General features: G+C 42.6%; 2 protein-coding genes across 3 annotated transcripts; one reads left to right on the top strand and one right to left on the bottom strand.

Moving 5' to 3' along the window:
- Positions 1-189: 189 nt before the first annotated feature.
- Positions 190-11,097, bottom strand: nbr1a (NBR1 autophagy cargo receptor a). The gene is made up of 21 exons (XM_030773856.1): positions 10,903-11,097; positions 10,092-10,154; positions 9,904-9,922; positions 9,594-9,616; positions 9,252-9,434; positions 8,965-9,042; positions 8,587-8,804; positions 8,300-8,419; positions 7,864-8,085; positions 7,422-7,581; positions 6,940-7,188; positions 6,538-6,666; positions 6,360-6,435; positions 5,625-5,735; positions 5,150-5,326; positions 4,641-4,778; positions 3,989-4,439; positions 3,707-3,789; positions 3,297-3,363; positions 2,671-2,773; positions 190-2,182 (listed from the first exon to the last, which is right to left on the bottom strand). Exons 1-21 carry the CDS (start codon positions 11,002-11,004, stop codon positions 2,000-2,002), a joined length of 2,955 nt encoding a protein of 984 aa, XP_030629716.1. The 5' UTR covers positions 11,005-11,097; the 3' UTR covers positions 190-1,999.
- Positions 11,098-11,425: 328 nt separating this feature from the next.
- On the top strand, positions 11,426-16,106 carry psme3 (proteasome activator subunit 3). Of its 2 annotated transcripts, none has more exons than XM_030774537.1 (11): positions 11,426-11,534; positions 12,183-12,215; positions 12,308-12,370; positions 12,581-12,685; positions 12,938-12,986; positions 13,494-13,612; positions 13,759-13,827; positions 14,439-14,506; positions 14,641-14,695; positions 14,850-14,936; positions 15,804-16,106. In XM_030774537.1, the coding sequence occupies exons 1-11, from the start codon at positions 11,493-11,495 to the stop codon at positions 15,882-15,884; spliced, it is 771 nt and encodes a 256-aa protein (XP_030630397.1). In that variant the 5' UTR covers positions 11,426-11,492; the 3' UTR covers positions 15,885-16,106. The 2 variants fall into 2 exon arrangements, with proteins under 2 accessions (XP_030630397.1, XP_030630396.1); XM_030774536.1 differs by having other exon boundaries at positions 13,494-13,655; positions 13,745-13,827.
- Positions 16,107-17,018: the final 912 nt, after the last annotated feature.

Genomic DNA, 17,018 nt, shown 5'->3' with positions numbered 1-17,018 from the left:
TTTTGGTTCTGTTCTAATCGTTGTCGCCACTCAGTGGCTACAGTAAAAATCACTCTTCGATAAAGAACTCTTTATAGGGTCCTCGTGAACACTGCGATGGTCCATCCGTAACAGTGCATAATGTCTGTTTTTGTAATAAAGAAAACACAAAAGATCATACCTTAATTCTTCACGTTTTTATTTCAAGGTGAAGCAAACAGCCGTTTCGACTGCATAATATAATTAAAACTATACAAAGACTCATAACAAGCAGTATGAAACCTGTAATGTTTATTTACTTGCTGTATACCTAAAGAATGTGCAAGAATGTTCCTGGAGTCAGCTAAAGTAATTCATTGCTGACTGCGTAATATCTTTGTCGACGTGGATCACGTGACGTTGGCTAAAATTACCAATAAGCCTACAGTCAGGACAGAACTTGAAACTTGTTTTCCCAATATGTCATTCTACCATTACCATGGTCATGTGTTTGGTCAATTTTGAGGAAAAAAGTTACAAATCAAAAGATACACTCTGTTTTTCAGAGCTGATCTGCAAAAGGGTTGGTACGTAACTTTAAGTAGGGGAGTGGTGGGTTGTGCACATCTCCACTGAAAAAAGAAAACGCGTCTGAAAATCTACGGTGAAGCCCAACACCAAATTTCATGTAGTTTCAATACAATGTAGGAGTTACAATATCGCGTCATCAGAGAAAATGCTGCTAGTCTTATTAGGAGAAGTTTAAACTTGAGGCGATTAAACTTGCTGCAACTGACAACCACAATTTAACAGCAATTACACCACAAATGCGAAACAACAAAAACAGAAAGAAAGAAAGAAAATCCAGCCCCTTCCTGTATCTTCGTTAGAGGAAGTCAAGGAAAAGCTGACTAAAGTAGAAAACGGTGCAGCATTCAGCAAAACTGTCATAATATGCTGTAAATCAAGTCCTCTCGGAAACTCAGTTATGACTACATTAACTGTTAAGAGCAATCCGTTAGCAATCCGTAAGCATCTCTGGAGTTGAACCGGGTTATTGAAACTAAAGAGAAATCATTACTGAAACCCCGGGTTGGTGGGAGCAGTTCACCATCCATACACCAATGGCAAAAAAACACAAAATCATTGTCATCTATTCAAGATGTGAACACGCAATTCAAATTAAGTCTAACAACATATGGTATATCTATAACTGTCAACAGCATTGTAGAATGAATAGTTATAAAAAATAAAACTTGGTTCCTTTATCCATTCCGAAGGAATGTTTCTTTTTTTCTCTCTCTCTTGTCATAGCATTAGATACCTTGGAGTACTGAAGCCAGATTAAATATCAAATGTTGAACTTGAAGAGAAAATCAGCACATACAGACAATAAAACGATTCATAAAATAAAATAAAATAAAATGAGCTTTCATTGACTGACTTAATGGCTTTACACAGCTTTTCACACTCTTCAGTTTTCTCTTCATACCACACTCGTAGGAAGAGTGTGAAATATAACAAGAATTAGTGTTGTTCAGAGATTGGTAAGAATGCACCAGGGCCAGTATGACAAAGATACAGGCGCTCAGCTTCTTTTTCTATGTTACTGACTTGACTCATTGGTTGTGACTCATTTAAAGAAAACTGCAGCTGTTAGCTTATATTTCTACAGGAGGGTGTCTCTCTTAGTGTTTTCTAAAGCTGACCTTAAGCTTCTTTTAAAACCACCTTTTCTTTCATTCTATTATTTAAATGAAATGATAGAAGAAATCACAAAATAAACCACATTTCATTACTTCCCCCTTTCATAATTTCCAATGAATTTATCCTTTTTACCTTCACAATCAAGTAATCAGTCTCTTTGTTAACTGTCATAAAAAGAGAGTCCTGGTGCTCTCCAAAGAAACTGAGAACAGCAAGATTATTCCTGTCATGAATGAGAATTTTCCTCCAAGACTGAACTTAATAACTCTGAAATTCCCATGCTGATGACATAGGGGTTGCTATGGAGATGTAGCTACGGTTGCCATGGCACCCCTTAATGGCGTGCTGTGTACCACTCATTGTCAGTCATCTGCACCAGCTCATTGACTACATCCAGCAGGTTATAATTGTGTTTCCTTAGCAGCCTCTGGTTGAGGAGCTGGTCGGTAAACCCCATTTCCTGTAGTACTGCAATCATAGAGGCGCCCTCGTTTGCTGCGTCGACAACAACAGGCCGCTGAAAACAGATACCGAAATAAAAACACAGAAGAAGTAAGGTCAATGACAATAAACGACCTCCAAGTCTAGTGTTCAAATTTCATTCGCGTGAGCAAAACGGTCAGAAACCACAGAAATATGGTCTTGTTTACTGACATCATTCAGCACATGGATTTTTTTTGTAGTTCATTCCCCAAAAGTAACATGATCACTGATTGACCTAAAAATGTACAGTACACTCATATTCTCTGATAAAACCCATGCTTTTGCATCAGGTCAATACACCTTTATCTTAACATAATTATGTAGATTTGTCTTGCTGCTGCCTGCCTCTGTTTTGTACGAAGTAAGATCCACCTCAAAGGTTCACACTACGGCTCCTGTAAGTGATTCACGACCTAACCAAGAGTTTGTTCTCTCTGAATGAATCTGGACTAGAGGTGCAGTGGGAACAGCTGAAATGTGAATTCAGATGTGAATTTGAATTCCAGTTAGAGAAGGCAGCACCTGTGAGGAGCTACTCTGGCCTGTGAAGAGGGCCTTGTAGGCAGACGCTGCCACCGAGAGTGCTCCCTTAACAAGCCCCTCCGTGAGCCCCCCTTGACGAACCCTGCACCAGAAAAGATTAAAAAATAAATAAATAAATAAATAAAACAGACAAGATGAACTAGTGAACAACACACATCCACAGAGGTTACAAAAACAGAAAGAAAGTAAGAAAGAAACTGTGCCTGTCTTGCGACACAAGGGTGACACTCAGTCATTGTGTCTGGTTTCATAGAGCCATTTCATGCTTTTGTGTTGCGTGCTACTTTCGCTCACACCACAGAAAACACAAGTTTCTTCAGTACACAGCGACCGCTCTTTCAAGGGTTCACTTCCTCTTCGTTTCCTTTTTTTTTTAAAAAAAAAAAAAACAGCTGCATGCACATATTGCAAAAGGCACAATGTCCTCCACAAACTGAGTGTGCGTGAAAAGAAAACAGCCTCGTAGTTTTGAACCGTACCAGTACCGTATCTCAACATTTGAACCAAAAACAAAAAGGAAAGACAGACAGTATTGGAGCTGTGCAGTGGTAGCTGTCGTAGCTATCTGTGGAGAGGAGAGGTTTAAACAGTTGGAGTGGTTTTACCTGTAATCCTGAGATCCACAGACCTCAAAAGCACTGCCAGGCACCTCAGCATGCACAGGTTCGGCCTCTGTTGGACAGAACGTACAAATATTCCAATTAAGAAAAGGATTTAGACGTGTCTTACGAACTAATGTGGAAGTAAGACTTTGTTAACCAATTCAGAATAGCTCTCTATGAAATCAAAAGAACCATATCCTCAAAATTTTGGGGGAATAATGAGTTTCCATGTTATGAATGGCGAAAATCTCCTTGTTCAAACATCACAAGAGAACTCATTGTTTTGGTTTAGAAAAAAATCTTTCGCACAATTGCAATACCGGCGTCCATTTCAAAAATCCATTGGATGAATTTTACAGTGGAAACAGACATTAATGAAAAAATAAAAACCCACACACATTCAGACAACTCACCGTTTAAGTCATTTTGGGGCTGATGTGATCTGAGTGCCTCAGAGGCCTCTGGTCCTAAGCCTGTGTCACATGACACTATGGACCTGTAACACAAACAAAGAGCGCTGTTTCACTAAAACTCACAGACGCAAAAACAGAGCATGCTCACATCTTAGTATGAATATGAATATGATCTCAGCCACATATTTTGAGGATCCAACAACAATGTGCATAAAAGATTATACCAAAATTACCGCTGTGCAGTTAGTGAAGAGTTATAAATGAGCGTGAACTGTGTGTTACCTGTGTGTGCGGAGCACCGGGGGCGGGGACAACGAGACGGGGGCGAGCACCACCTCTGGAATGAGAGGGGGGGTGTCCAAGGTCTGAGATGCACACAACAGTCTATTCACACTGCTGTGGGTGGAGGGGGCAGCTGCTCCCATCAGAATCTCCCCCTCTGCTGGGCTTTGGTCCTGAAGCTCTGGGGCTAGCTTTGTGGTGCTGGTGCCTCCAGGCTGGGACATGGCTGAGCTGTACATGGACTCCCCCAGTGGTCTGGAGGTGTCAAAGCAGTCAGGGAGGACGACGATGTAGTCTTCGGACGAGGCAGAGGACACCTGACTGCTCACCTCGTCCCAGTCCGCACCCTCTCCCTCTTTATCTTCATCCTTTTGCTTCTGCTCCTCTTCCTCCTCATTCTCCAACGTAGCTGGGTCAGTATATAGGTTTTCATTTGAGTCCATCAATGGTCCTACAAGAGATGAACAATCGAACAATAAAGTTTCAGTGACTAACTGAATACATGAAATGCAATGAGATGATCAACGTTGCTTTGACTCAACAAAATATTTGGGTATAACTGTAACTCTGTCAAAACAATACATTCTTAAACCAGTTGCGGTTATTGAATTGAGAAGATGACTGAAGTGCATGAACTGGTTTTACTTCTCACCTGGATTTACCAGTTCCTCAACTATGGCCCTCTGGGGGGCGGAGAGCGGAGCTTCTGGTCTATTTGCAGTTGGTCCAACGTTTCTTTCGCCCCTTGGAAGCAAGCCCCTCTCACAACAGGAGACGGAGTCATGCACTGCTGGACAGTCCAGAGAAATAACACATTCAAGACAGCTATGCCTCCCAGACTGGACACACTCCATTATCAGAACATATACATGAGCAAGTCATGAAAGAATCAGAACATTACAAAAACTGTAACACAACAGTCCAATACAAAATTAGTCACACAACAGCCCAAATACCAAAACAGTGACACAGCAGTTCAGATATACACACAAAAAAAGTACCACAATATTTGAAATACAAAAACAGTAACACAACAATTCAAATGACACTGAAACAAAGTATTTGAGGAATTACTGGAATGTAGGCGTTTCAGTTTTGTTTTGTTTTCTTTTTCCAGAGAGAGAGAGAGAGAGAGAGAGAGAGAGAGAGACGAAAGCTCACCATCACACTGGCGGTGGCTGGGTCTGCCTCTGTGACGGGGCTTGTGGTCGGGTTCTTCCTCCAGAGTGAGAGATCGGATCACGGTCTCACACACAAACTGAGTGCTGCTAAAGTCCTCGTCGCCCTCCTCGTGGCCTGGAGAGTCCAGGTGCTCGATGTGCCTCTGAGAAGGCTCAGCTGGCGTCACAACACAAACCGAGATCACATAAAGGTCAAAGGATCATCGACCACTTTCCCGTTTACAAACACCCTCCCGCTGCGCCTGGACGCACCCGAATGAACAACATCAGGATTCCTCTGGGAATCTGACTGTGGGCAACCGTCAGTATTAAAAAATACGAACACGACCTCTTACAAAATCTGAGACTGCAAAACAAAGCTTTAAAGAAAGGCCGACAGAGCTGCACATGCGTCGCTTTGAAACGTGAACCGCTAAGTTCCTGGAACTGGAATGAGTTCCTGGATATCATCTTACCTTGGAGTGTCTTCAGGCCAGCGCGGTCCGCATCCTCTTTGACCCGCCCCGGGCCGCGCTTTCCCTCTCCGGCACAGCGGGACGGGAGAGGAGATATACACGGAGCCGTATCTGAGAATATTTTATAAGAGGGAAAAAAAAGAGAAGACTTAAATGACCATAATCAGAGGGGGTTTGCTTTAAAACTATGATCTGATTCTAAAAGGTTCTGACGGGTTCACAGCTCGCACATTGTTCACTGTCTCTCTCTCTCTCCATCTTCCCTAACACACACACACACACACACACACACAATCACTCTCTTTCTCTGCCATGCAATCCCACATTGATACACACACTAGTGTGGTTTGTAAGATGGTGTGTCAGCCTACATAACATCCAGAATGATTTTTACTAATAGATATTAACTTAATATAGTATGAAATATCTCGATGCAGTGAGCAACACTAGAGACAACATCGCCAATAACTGTGACAAGCGAATGCATCGGTCTTAAGAAAGAGGTCATTTCCATAACTCTTATGTCCATTCCTTAGGCATAAAGATTCAAACATCACAAACTGTCTCCGTGGCCCTTGACCGTACTGTTAGACTTTATCTCTCCAGCCGATGTCAATGAAGAAAAAACGGTGCTGTCCAAATATGGACTGTCTAATCTGCTTATCTGAGCACTAGCAAACATAAAACGTCTTAAGAAATGCCAAACTGTTTGTCATATAAACAATATATCCTTACCCACAGTAGTATTGTTTGGGACTTTATCCAACTCTTGCACAATATTAATGTCCAGGAGCTCAAATGACAGAAGATCCTTAAAAATAAAAAATAGGGATGATTCTAATTGTCCAAAACAATGAATCGCTCTTTTCTCTCTCTCTCTCACTCTCTCTCTCCCTCTCACACACACACACACCTGAGCAGTGAGCAGGTCCACAGAGGGAATGTAGTACTCTCTCTGACAGCCCGTAGAGACTTGAGTTTCACAGTCTCTGGAGCCAGACCTACACATGCCTTCCTTCACCATTAGACTGGACTCGCTCCTCTACAAAAAAATACATAAATAAATAAATCAAAATAAATAAGTAATACATGAAAACAGGATTGTGTGTGTGTGTGTGTGTGTGTGTGTGTAACCTGAGAACATGAGAAGGAAAATGTGTGTCAGAGGTACCCAGTCACAGGTTTTTTTGTTTGTTTGTTTGTTTGTTTGTTTGTCTGTTTTACAGAAGGGCGCTTCACTGTGAGAGCTTCATTCAGCTGCAACATAAACAAATAACCATTTCCAACAGAGAAAAAGAAAAGCACACTCTCTTACCAGGGGTTTGCTGCGGCAAGAGGCAGTTTTCTGGCCAGCACTGGGGACCACTACAATGCTACACCACACCCGTGGCCCAAACTGCTCCCCGCAGTGCGCCAAGCGCCAGTGGGAGGTGTAGGTTCCCTCCAACATGGGAGCTACAAAGGCCACGCTCACGACGCCAACCTGCCCCGGCTGCAGGAAGGGCACCGCCACCTCCTTCTGCTCCGGCGACTCCAGGGCCAGGTTTCCCCACATAAACTTCAGCTAAACATACAAAGAAAACGAAACAAACAAAACAACACACACACACAAATGCTTTCCCATTTCAGTAAGTAAGACTTCAAAGCCGAAAAAATACATTTGAATCAAAGCAGTACTGACAAAGCATCTACTGTTAAAACTTCAAGGAATGTTAAAAGGCAGGACAGCGCAGATTATCACGAATAACTGAACGTTAATACAAGATCATACGTTTCAGGCTGATCTCTCTAAAGTACCTTAGTCTCAGAGGTCCAGCTGATGTTACCAGTGTTCCTCATCTTCCAGTATTTGATGAACTTGGTGCCAGGCTCCAAACAAGTGCCATCAGGGAGATTCTCATCCAGAAACAAGGCAGTCATTGTGGGCACCAATGTGGAGCAGGAGACCTTGGGACTCCTGGTTTGAGTGTACAGAGCATTGTAAGAACAGCTTTGTTTCAGCCTCTTGTCTTTGCTTGAAGCTCAAAGCAAAAAAAAAAAATTTTTTTTTTTTTTTTTTTAAAAAGGACGAAGCTAATACATATAGGCAGCAGGTTGCTAGGTTTGAGGTAGTTCCATCCACTTTGCCAGCGATAACTCAACTATAACAGACAAATGTGATAAATCTTGGTAATGACTGTTCTGGGCTGGGTGGGTAGGTAGGTCACCCAGCCCGGACCCCTCTCAGTTTGGCCCTTACTCTGGACTGGAGGCTTGAGGGTCTGAGGCCAGGGCAGGGGCTGGGGCGGGGGCCAAGGCCGAACTGCCGGTCCCACTGGAGGCTCCACTCCACAGCAGGCCCCTCTTCTCAAGCCTGAGTTTCTTCTTGATCTCCTTTACTTCCGCTTTCAGCTGCCTCCGCTCGGCTTTCAGACGCTGCCGCTCCGCCTTCCGCACCGTCCTGTCCCCGCGCCGCAAGAACCTAGGGCCAACAGTCAAGAGAGCGCGATAACAGGTTTGACAAACGCTTCGGCAGAGGACAACATTTTCAACCATATGTTTTCATGCTTTCACAGACGCAAGAAGAGTTGGTTTCCAAAAAAAAAAACAGCTGATCACGCCACAGAGGGTCTGTGTGTGGGCAGTTGAATCGATTCTCTCAACGAGAGCTGTTTCTGGGATGGAATTTCTCTTGCCTGGGTTCTGGGGTCACGCCGCGCTCGGGCACAGACAGGGGAGTTCTCGTTCTCTTCAGATTGTGGCTGGGATCGTGTTTGACGCTGCACGGCTCGCACAAGATGCAAGACGGACACACGCTATGCAGAAAACGACAAAAAAACAAATTCACATTCCCAACAGCTGAGCATTACCACCTCCGGACATCGAGGGGATTCTTCTCAAACTATGTCCAAGAAATTATTGCGAATCATTATGAACAAACTTCATTGCGAGCAGGCTTATAAACTCAATTAGACAAACTGACCTGCACTGGTATCCTCCTCCGGTGGCCGGGCCTTTGCAGCTGCTGCAGTTTGGAGTTGAACTGGTCGTTCTCGCCGTAGTGGAGCTGACCTTTGACACCTGAGCGCCAGACGGGCCAGGTTCCTCCGAGTGTGGGTCAGAGGATCTGTGTGTGCAGCACTGGCCAGAGAACTCAGTACACATCTTGTCCACCACCTCCCTCACCACCTGGTCCTTAAACTAGCACGGAAGATGTGATTAACATTCTAATGTAATGCATTAAATGTGAAAGTTTAAAAATCATACATTTAAGCAAATGTCAGGGAGATTGATCTGAACTTTAAAGAATAAAAAATGTAAAATAAAATTGTAAATGTAAGGAACTTTAAAATAGCAATACCTTATCCATGTAAGATCTGAACCAGGCTGGGACTGCCTCTTCCTCCGCTTTGGTCCATTTGGTTTCTTTAACAACCCCCTGAAGACATTTTGTTGGAAAATGTTTACCCTTTTCTTTACAGTGTCCCTCAAACAATGGCTAGATGATGAAAGCAATACCATAAACATTTAACCACTCAAAACTTAAGACACCTGAAGCATCATTCTTAGCAACCAATGACTATATAATCTTGGGCTTTGAAAATCCACATACGCAAGAGTATGAAAAACATAAACATAAACCTTTACCAAGTCCCGCTCGGGGGTGACCTGGGTCTCTTTGTCCGCCATTTTCACCCTGGCACGATATGGTGGTGCTGGCCTTGTCTCAAGCTTCAGTTCTTTCATTTCTATCTTTCCCACACCTCCTTCAACTTGGCCTTTCATCTTATATACATTCATATGGAGTTGGTTGCCCTGTTTTAATGCACTCTGCATTGGGAAAATAACACAGAACGGTTCATTTGGCTCTGAAGGGTCCACGGATGAATATGAATCTGTACATTATCGTTAATGTGAATGTCACTGACATAAAAAAAAAAAAAAAGCCAAAAACAATAACTTTTTAAAGGATTAAAGATGCATTCATACCTTTAAAGCTTCTGTGTATTCCTCTGTTACATTGAGACAATAACAAAACACAAATATATAAATACAGTGTTACAGCTGTGTTAAATATCTTATTTTGTAGTAACCCATAATATTAGGATTCTCCACCGAGCATGAAAGAATTGCAGCTAAAGATTTGCAAAAGTCATGAATAAAAAAAGCGATTTTCTTTTTTTTTTTTTAGCAAAACATCATTGTGAATAAAAATTTAATGACTCATTCAGAGCACGTCTGACGCATTTCCCTCAGTCCCTGCCCACTCCAAAGCAAACATGAGGATGAGTCAACGTACCTTGACTGTTTATGGAGACCTGTGGAAAAACGATAAGAGTTAATTGCTGGCTGAAAGCCCTAACAGCAGTTATAAAGCAAAATCATCTTCGTGAACACGGAAGATAACTACGCTGCGTGTAGCACATTTTACAAGACTTAATGAGAAAGTTTTAAAAAGCAAAGGTCTTAAAAATAGTTATAAATTACCTCTTCGTTGTCCTCGTCAAAATATTTTACTTGAAAGGAGCACAACCCAAATGATGTTTTAATCTATGAAGAATAAGAGTTCCATCAAATTCAAGAAGGCATGAAAGACTATTTAAACTCAAAAGATCGCTGAGTTAGCGATAGCGTAGCATTGACAAGAACAGTTCTTTAACGTAGATAATAAGACTATTATCTACGTTTGGCACAACCATACGAGGAGAAAATAAAGCGGATCCGTCACAAATTACTTCATGCGACAGCATCGCAACATGAAGCCACAACTGACACGACCCGTACAACCAACTAAATAATGCTACATGTTTTTGAAGAATTCCATGTTATCACAATTTCCGTAGCTAATGTAGGCACTTGTGAATGTATTTAGTTCCGTTTAGGTCTTCACGGGTGTATAGCATTATTTATCTACAACAAAAGAATAACTCAGGGGCAAGGAGTACAGACAACTAACATAAATTGAGTGTATAAATAATCATCTTGTGCATAAGGTCATTATGAGTTCAGGAACACCATCTTCTTAATAAAGTACACAGTAAGGTGAACGGACATCACATCCGTCCCATACGATCGTTCGTCGCTCCGTCTGTCTCCATTATTCTTTCATTTAAATCCAACAAATACTTTTCTATTACAAAGAAATACGCATAACAACACACTTGTTTGGTTTTATGTGTCAGAAGTAACAGAAGTTCTTCGCTCTGGATTGTTTATGTAGGCCTCGGTACAGGCCTTCTGGGAGCGAGGATTATAAACATACCAACAGAAACGCCATCTAACGTTGTAAGTGACTTACCCAGGCCTCCACTGTCTCCCACTGAGCTTTCTCCGAATCCAAAACAGGAAACTTCTTCACGCTCCCCCTGAAATTGACCTTTACAGTAATAGGGGGGCTCATGACTGCTGACCACAGTCAGTTTAGATGTTAAATTTAAAATTATGAGGCAATAATTTGTCGCGATGAGAGCTACACACACTGGGAGGTAATTGCGTTCTTGTTTACATCGCCAACACTGTACACGCCCCCCTGCCCCACGTGACAGGAAGTATGTTAAAATAACCACTCTTCAAAGATTTAGCGAAATTGCTTAACACCGTATGTGGTAGTGGTCCTAGGTGGCGGACGTTGCAGTAAAGGACCTGGATAATACTAAAATTCTCCAAAATAACATATTTACTGAAAAGATGAACGTCACCGACTGATGAGTCAACGCTGACGGGGTTCACCACGACATTGTACGGCACGCATGCGTTCAAAATAACTGTCGTATGTTGAAGACGTCATTATCATGCGTTCGGCTCTCCTTGTGGCCGAGATAGTGAGCCACACGGTTAGTTAATGCTGTAAAGACAATCTTAAGCTTTCTGTATTTGTAATTGAATAAAATGTCTTCGCTTCTCAAGGTGGACAATGAAATCAAGACAAAGGTAAACTAGTGGGATAGCCTTAACAATTGATTAATATTCGCGTAAATAAATGACCAGTTTTACCAGATGTTAGCCACGTAGCTAGCTATGCTTCTGCTGGCGTTAGTTAACCTAGGTTAACTGCCAAGCCGGCGAGCTCGAGATTCACCCTTTCCCGCGCGCCATTGCGTTCGATTCCTCCGTCAACGAAATGTTCTCGAATTTTGTACAAACATCGGTTACTGTATCTCATTGTGATAGTTTGATTTCAGAGTAAATGTTTGATTTTGTTAGATTGATGTGTGGAGACCAAGCATGGTGTTGACAGGAAGCTACAGCTCGCTGTGCTCTGCCTTGTGTGAGAACTTACCTGCTCGTGTTGTTAGCCAGCTAGCGCTAGCAAACCCAGAGGTGTTTTTACACGACTGTGGTACTGTTCAGGGCAGAATGTTGTGATCAGTGCTTTGTCATTTGTGTCCGTTTTAACAGTTTGCGAGTTTATAGGATCATAAGATACTATAGGACCGTCAGCCACGTGTAGCACTGGATGTTGACCATTTCTGTATACGATTTAACTGCCTTAATAGCCACCACAGTTACTGCACGTGTTGTTGTATGCTACTTACCGTCACAACCTTTAATCTCATTTGAAGTGTTGTCTTCTTACAGGTCGATGCTTTCAGGGAACGAATCACGGGAGAAGTAAGTGCCTCCATTAACATTTTTTTTCCTGTTAAATTTGCCAAGACTAAGTTATATGTTGTGTCTAACTGGCTTCGTGTTTGCACTTGAAGGCTGAGGACCTGGTCGCTAATTTTTTTCCAAAGAAGTTGTTAGAATTGGACCAGTTTTTAAAGGTAGGATTGTGTAAGGTCTCTATCTGTGCTACAGGCCTTGACTGTTCATTTACTCAGTAAAACTCAGCTTTTGACATTTTGTTTTTACACTAAATGAGTAGTAAACCTACACATATTATCAATCACATATGAAAAGAATGCTGTGATATCAGTTTCTCTTTCTTTCCAAAGTTCAAAAGGTCTGTTTTGGTGATTTGATGTGTATTACAGGATCCCAACTTAAACATTAAGGAACTGAAGGAAATCCATTCAGAGATCAACCTGACGGTGCCAGACCCGATAGTACTGACAGATATCCATGATGGGCTAGAGGGGGTGAGTGTTTTCTGTTTTCCTTATGCTGCTGGCTGATGTTTCTTAATCCCTGTCCACTGAACCAACGTGGTGTTTACAGTTCGAACACGAACACACCCAGTTAAACTTTCCTGCTTGAACACATCTTGAATAGTTCACTCAGACATGCAAATGCAGTACTGGAACTGGAGGATGCAAACCTTAGTATAACAGATCTCTCATTAAACCGCTGCCCAAGGAGGATTTAAGTAACTTTGAATTTCTGTTTAATAGCCAAACGCCAAGAAGAGGAAAATTGAAGATGGCACAGGTGAAGACAAGGGTAAGCTTTCCACTCCTCTGCCCTGTGGCGGGTATTACTCTGCACTTGCGTATGAGATATTTTGTGTGAAAGTTACACTTTGACTTTAGATTATGGTGCAATAGACCCAATTTGTTGTTCCGGCGGAAGCACAGTCGCCGTGACGATCATTGTTTGTTGTATCCACTGCTTCTTCTCTTGCACTTTTGTAGCCTCTGTCCGTTAGCGCTGTCACTACCTAGTAGACTGTATGTACTTCACTCCTTGGCTTTTTTCAGCTTTTTTTGCTCTTTGATCTGGTCTAATACTGAACTTAGAGCCAGCACTTGTGCCACAGCCAGCCTCTTAATGGCTCCACGCTTGGTTTTCTGCTCTGCCTCACTTGGAAGTTGCTTTCGATTAATAGGGTTTTGCTAAAGGGAAACAAAATGCAAATGTTAATGTAAACAAATCCTTTAGCTGTGTGACGAGTCGTCTGTCACAGGGTTTTTGACCTTTCATCTGCTTGTCTTGTCTCCTCATCCTCAGTTGGCGGGACGAAGGTGCTGGTCATGCCCGGTGGGATGATGAAGAGCAACGGCAAGCTGGTGGAGTTGATCGAGAGAGTCAAACCCGAAATCCGGACCCTTATAGAGAAATGCAATACGGTGGGTGCCCCCCCCCCCCCCCCCCCCCCCCCCCCCCCCCATCATAAATTATGCCCATTTTACCCAAAATCGTAACCGCCTTCATCTCTCTTTGTGTATTTGGAGTGTTAGTTAATTGGATGTTGTTTTGACTCCCTCTGTCACAGGTCAAAATGTGGGTGCAGCTTTTAATCCCAAGAATAGAGGATGGCAACAACTTTGGAGTCTCAATTCAGGTACGGTTTTCTCTCTGCTTTTTTTTACAGCTGCATCGTTGCTGTTCACGTTTTAGGATCTGTATAATAAAAAAAAATCCCTAGCACTGTATATGAGTGTGCCTGACATGACAAAGCCCCCCCCCCGCCCAGTGATGCATCCAGTTAAATCACGCTTGTGTTATCCTGAGATCTGTTCTGCATTGGGGATCTGCCTCCCTTCGGTGGGTGTTTTTCAGCCTTAGTCACTCCCTGTTCTGTCAGTGATGTTCCCATATGGGAAAAACGCGGCGATCCAATTCATGCATCCAGGAGGAAGCCCTACTCAAGCCTCACTCGCCCTGAGGGACTTATGAGTGAGGCATTTATCTTTTGGAGATATTGGAGATGTAGAGCATATCTCTCTAAACCATTAGCCTGTATTGTGCATCTCTCCGTTTCAATAATTTGATTGCAAACATCAATAGAGTTCTAGCCAAGACAGGGATACATTTTAGAAGCACTGTCACAGTGAGGGAGTGTTGTCACAGTTGACCTTTTTGAGGAGTTCAGGCTGGCATTCAGCAGGATGAGATGGATTGTGGGTTGGTGTGAAGCTATAACAATCACTCTCTGCTGTGTTTGGTTTACAGGAAGAGACTGTCGCTGAGCTGAGGACAGTGGAAGGTGAAGCAGCGTCTTACCTCGATCAGATATCCAGGTACAGCCCTCCTGTCTGACTTCCCAACAGGACCCCACAGCAACGAGACTCTGGTTGAAATTTGCCCCCCCCCCTTTTTTGTTTGTTTGTTTGTTTTTAAACACAACATTTCCCTCTGTTTCATTTCACTGCAGGTACTACATCACAAGGGCAAAGCTGGTCTCGAAAATAGCCAAATACCCTCATGTGGTGAGTAGGAGTTTTAAGCGTTTAAACCAAGCTCATGTTTTACAGCGTTGCTCATATGAAGTTGAGTTTCTTGGTCAGCCGTGGATTCGTGACCCGTGTCCATCTTGTTAGTCTGGAAGCTTATGAGGTGTGTGTGTGTGTTTGATCTCTTCAGGAGGACTACCGTCGTACAGTCACAGAAATTGATGAGAAGGAGTACATCAGTCTGAAGATTATAGTATCAGAGCTGAGAAATCAATATGTGAGTACCCACATTTGCTTAATGCAATTCATTAAGTAACGCCAGCCGGTTCCCATCAGGGGTGTAACCGCACTAGACCATTTGGTGAAGACTTGCAGTTTGGTTTGTGCCATGAACCAAACAGTTTTCCACTACGCTAGGGTTAATTCCATGTATAAACTCAAGTCAGTCACGATTATGTTCACAAGGTCAGTTGTTTGAAATACAGGTTGTATAATCATTTTAATCCCTGAGTGCCTTAAAAACTGGTGCATAGTTTTGCTCTCTCTAAAGCAACACCCATACCAAGCTTTTTTCAAAATTGTTATTCCTGTGAATAATTTCACTTTGGCAAAGCCCAAGCAAACGTTGGCCATCAGGCAGTAAAGTATACCTAGCACCTGAACTCCCCACCCCTGGGAAATGCACCAGACAGTGACCTTCAAAGCCGGTGTGTGTCACAAAGTCATTTTTGGATATGGTCTCACACCCAGTTTCAGTCCATTAACAATATGTGAATAGAAGGGCGTTGTCATGCATTATGGGAGCTGTAGTTCAGTCAGTGTGGTGGCCTGTGTTTAGAATCTGCCCCAGTTATTCTCTCATCCCGTATATGACTTAGTCATTCATATAGACATATCAATAAACATGCGCGCCATTGTATTCAATCCACAATGAGCAGCTTCAAGACCAGTTCCTAATCTGAATAATTTTAAACTGCCGACAAAGATCTTTACTGTGAATATATGAAGCTCTCACATTATAGGTGTGTCTGTAATGTATCACTACAAGTGAGTCTACTCTCAGAACACATTCAAATAAATATATTATTGTTGGCTCCATTATCACAGAAAACAGAATGGCGTCATATGCCTTTGTTTGCCGTAGGTAACATTACATGACATGATCCTGAAGAACATCGAGAAAATCAAAAGGCCGCGAAGCAGCAACACCGACGCCCTGTACTGAAGAGAACGTTCTCCCACCAACGCCGCGCCCTCCTCGGTTCTGTGCGTGGAGCCGAGGAGGTTCCCCCGGCCTTGGGCTGGTTCTCACGGAGCACGTCTGATCGTTACTACCAGGCCAAGACGACTACCAGCTCCACACGGCCGGCTGACGCATACCGCTTATGATTAGACCTGTAAAATACTGTCACTCTGTTTTAAACCCTTTAAAGAACTCTCTCTCTCTCTTTCTCTCTCTCTCTCTCTCTCTCTCTCTCTCTCTCATCCCCCCCCCCCCCCCCCTCCTCTCTCTCTCAGTCTCTTAGTGGGCAGTGTTAATGTTACGATGCTCTGCTGAAATTCTAACTGAAGAAATTGTCGCAAATCCATTTTCGTTTTCCTTTCTTTCTTTTTTCTTTTTTTTTCTGCAATGAAATATGACAAGAAATACATTGTCGACGGGTTCCCTTAGGTTTTTTTTTTTCCCTAAACCAAATTCAACATAGTACTTTTTTAATTTTACTCAAGATCTGTCAGTTTGATCCTGCACTTCCGGTCATTCGGTGACTGTAAATGTTTGACAGCGGACACATACAACACAGGACACAACACTTAACGAGCATCATTTCTCTGCGATGGTCGGTGTAAAACAAGACAAAGCTCTCCCTGATGCTGAATTCTAATAAGACCGTTAGACACACATATTAGCGTCCTGTTAAAATGTACACTTAGATGCAGATGAGTTTTTTCTGTGCATCGTTTCATTTAGCGTGGGATAGCATTTGTTAAGATTATAATGGAACACAGATATGTTTTTATTTCCCCCCCCCCCTCTTTAATTAACAGTTATCAGTTTCTGAAAGCTTTTTACGTTTGTTTGTTTGTTTGTTTGTTTGTATTTGTTTGGGTTTTAATTTTTTTTTGGTTTTTTTGTTTTTTTAAGAGTGAGAACATTTGCTGAATAAAATATTGTTTTTACAGTACATTTGGAGTATAACAGTCAGCAGCTGCTCTTCTGGTATCTCATGCTTGTGTTGGTAGATTCAATCAGAGACGCTGCAGTTTATGTCAGCTGGGACCTCATATCCATCTCTTCATACAGACAGACGGGCAGACAACATGAGTGTGTTTTCAGCTAATTTATTGGATTGCATTGGGG

Source organism: Chanos chanos, chromosome 5 (genome assembly GCF_902362185.1).
Source record: "Chanos chanos chromosome 5, fChaCha1.1, whole genome shotgun sequence".
NCBI classification, from domain to species: Eukaryota; Metazoa; Chordata; class Actinopteri; order Gonorynchiformes; family Chanidae; genus Chanos; species Chanos chanos.
The sequence above is the reverse complement of the archived record's forward strand: the minus strand, read 5'-3'. Positions and strand labels throughout refer to the sequence as shown.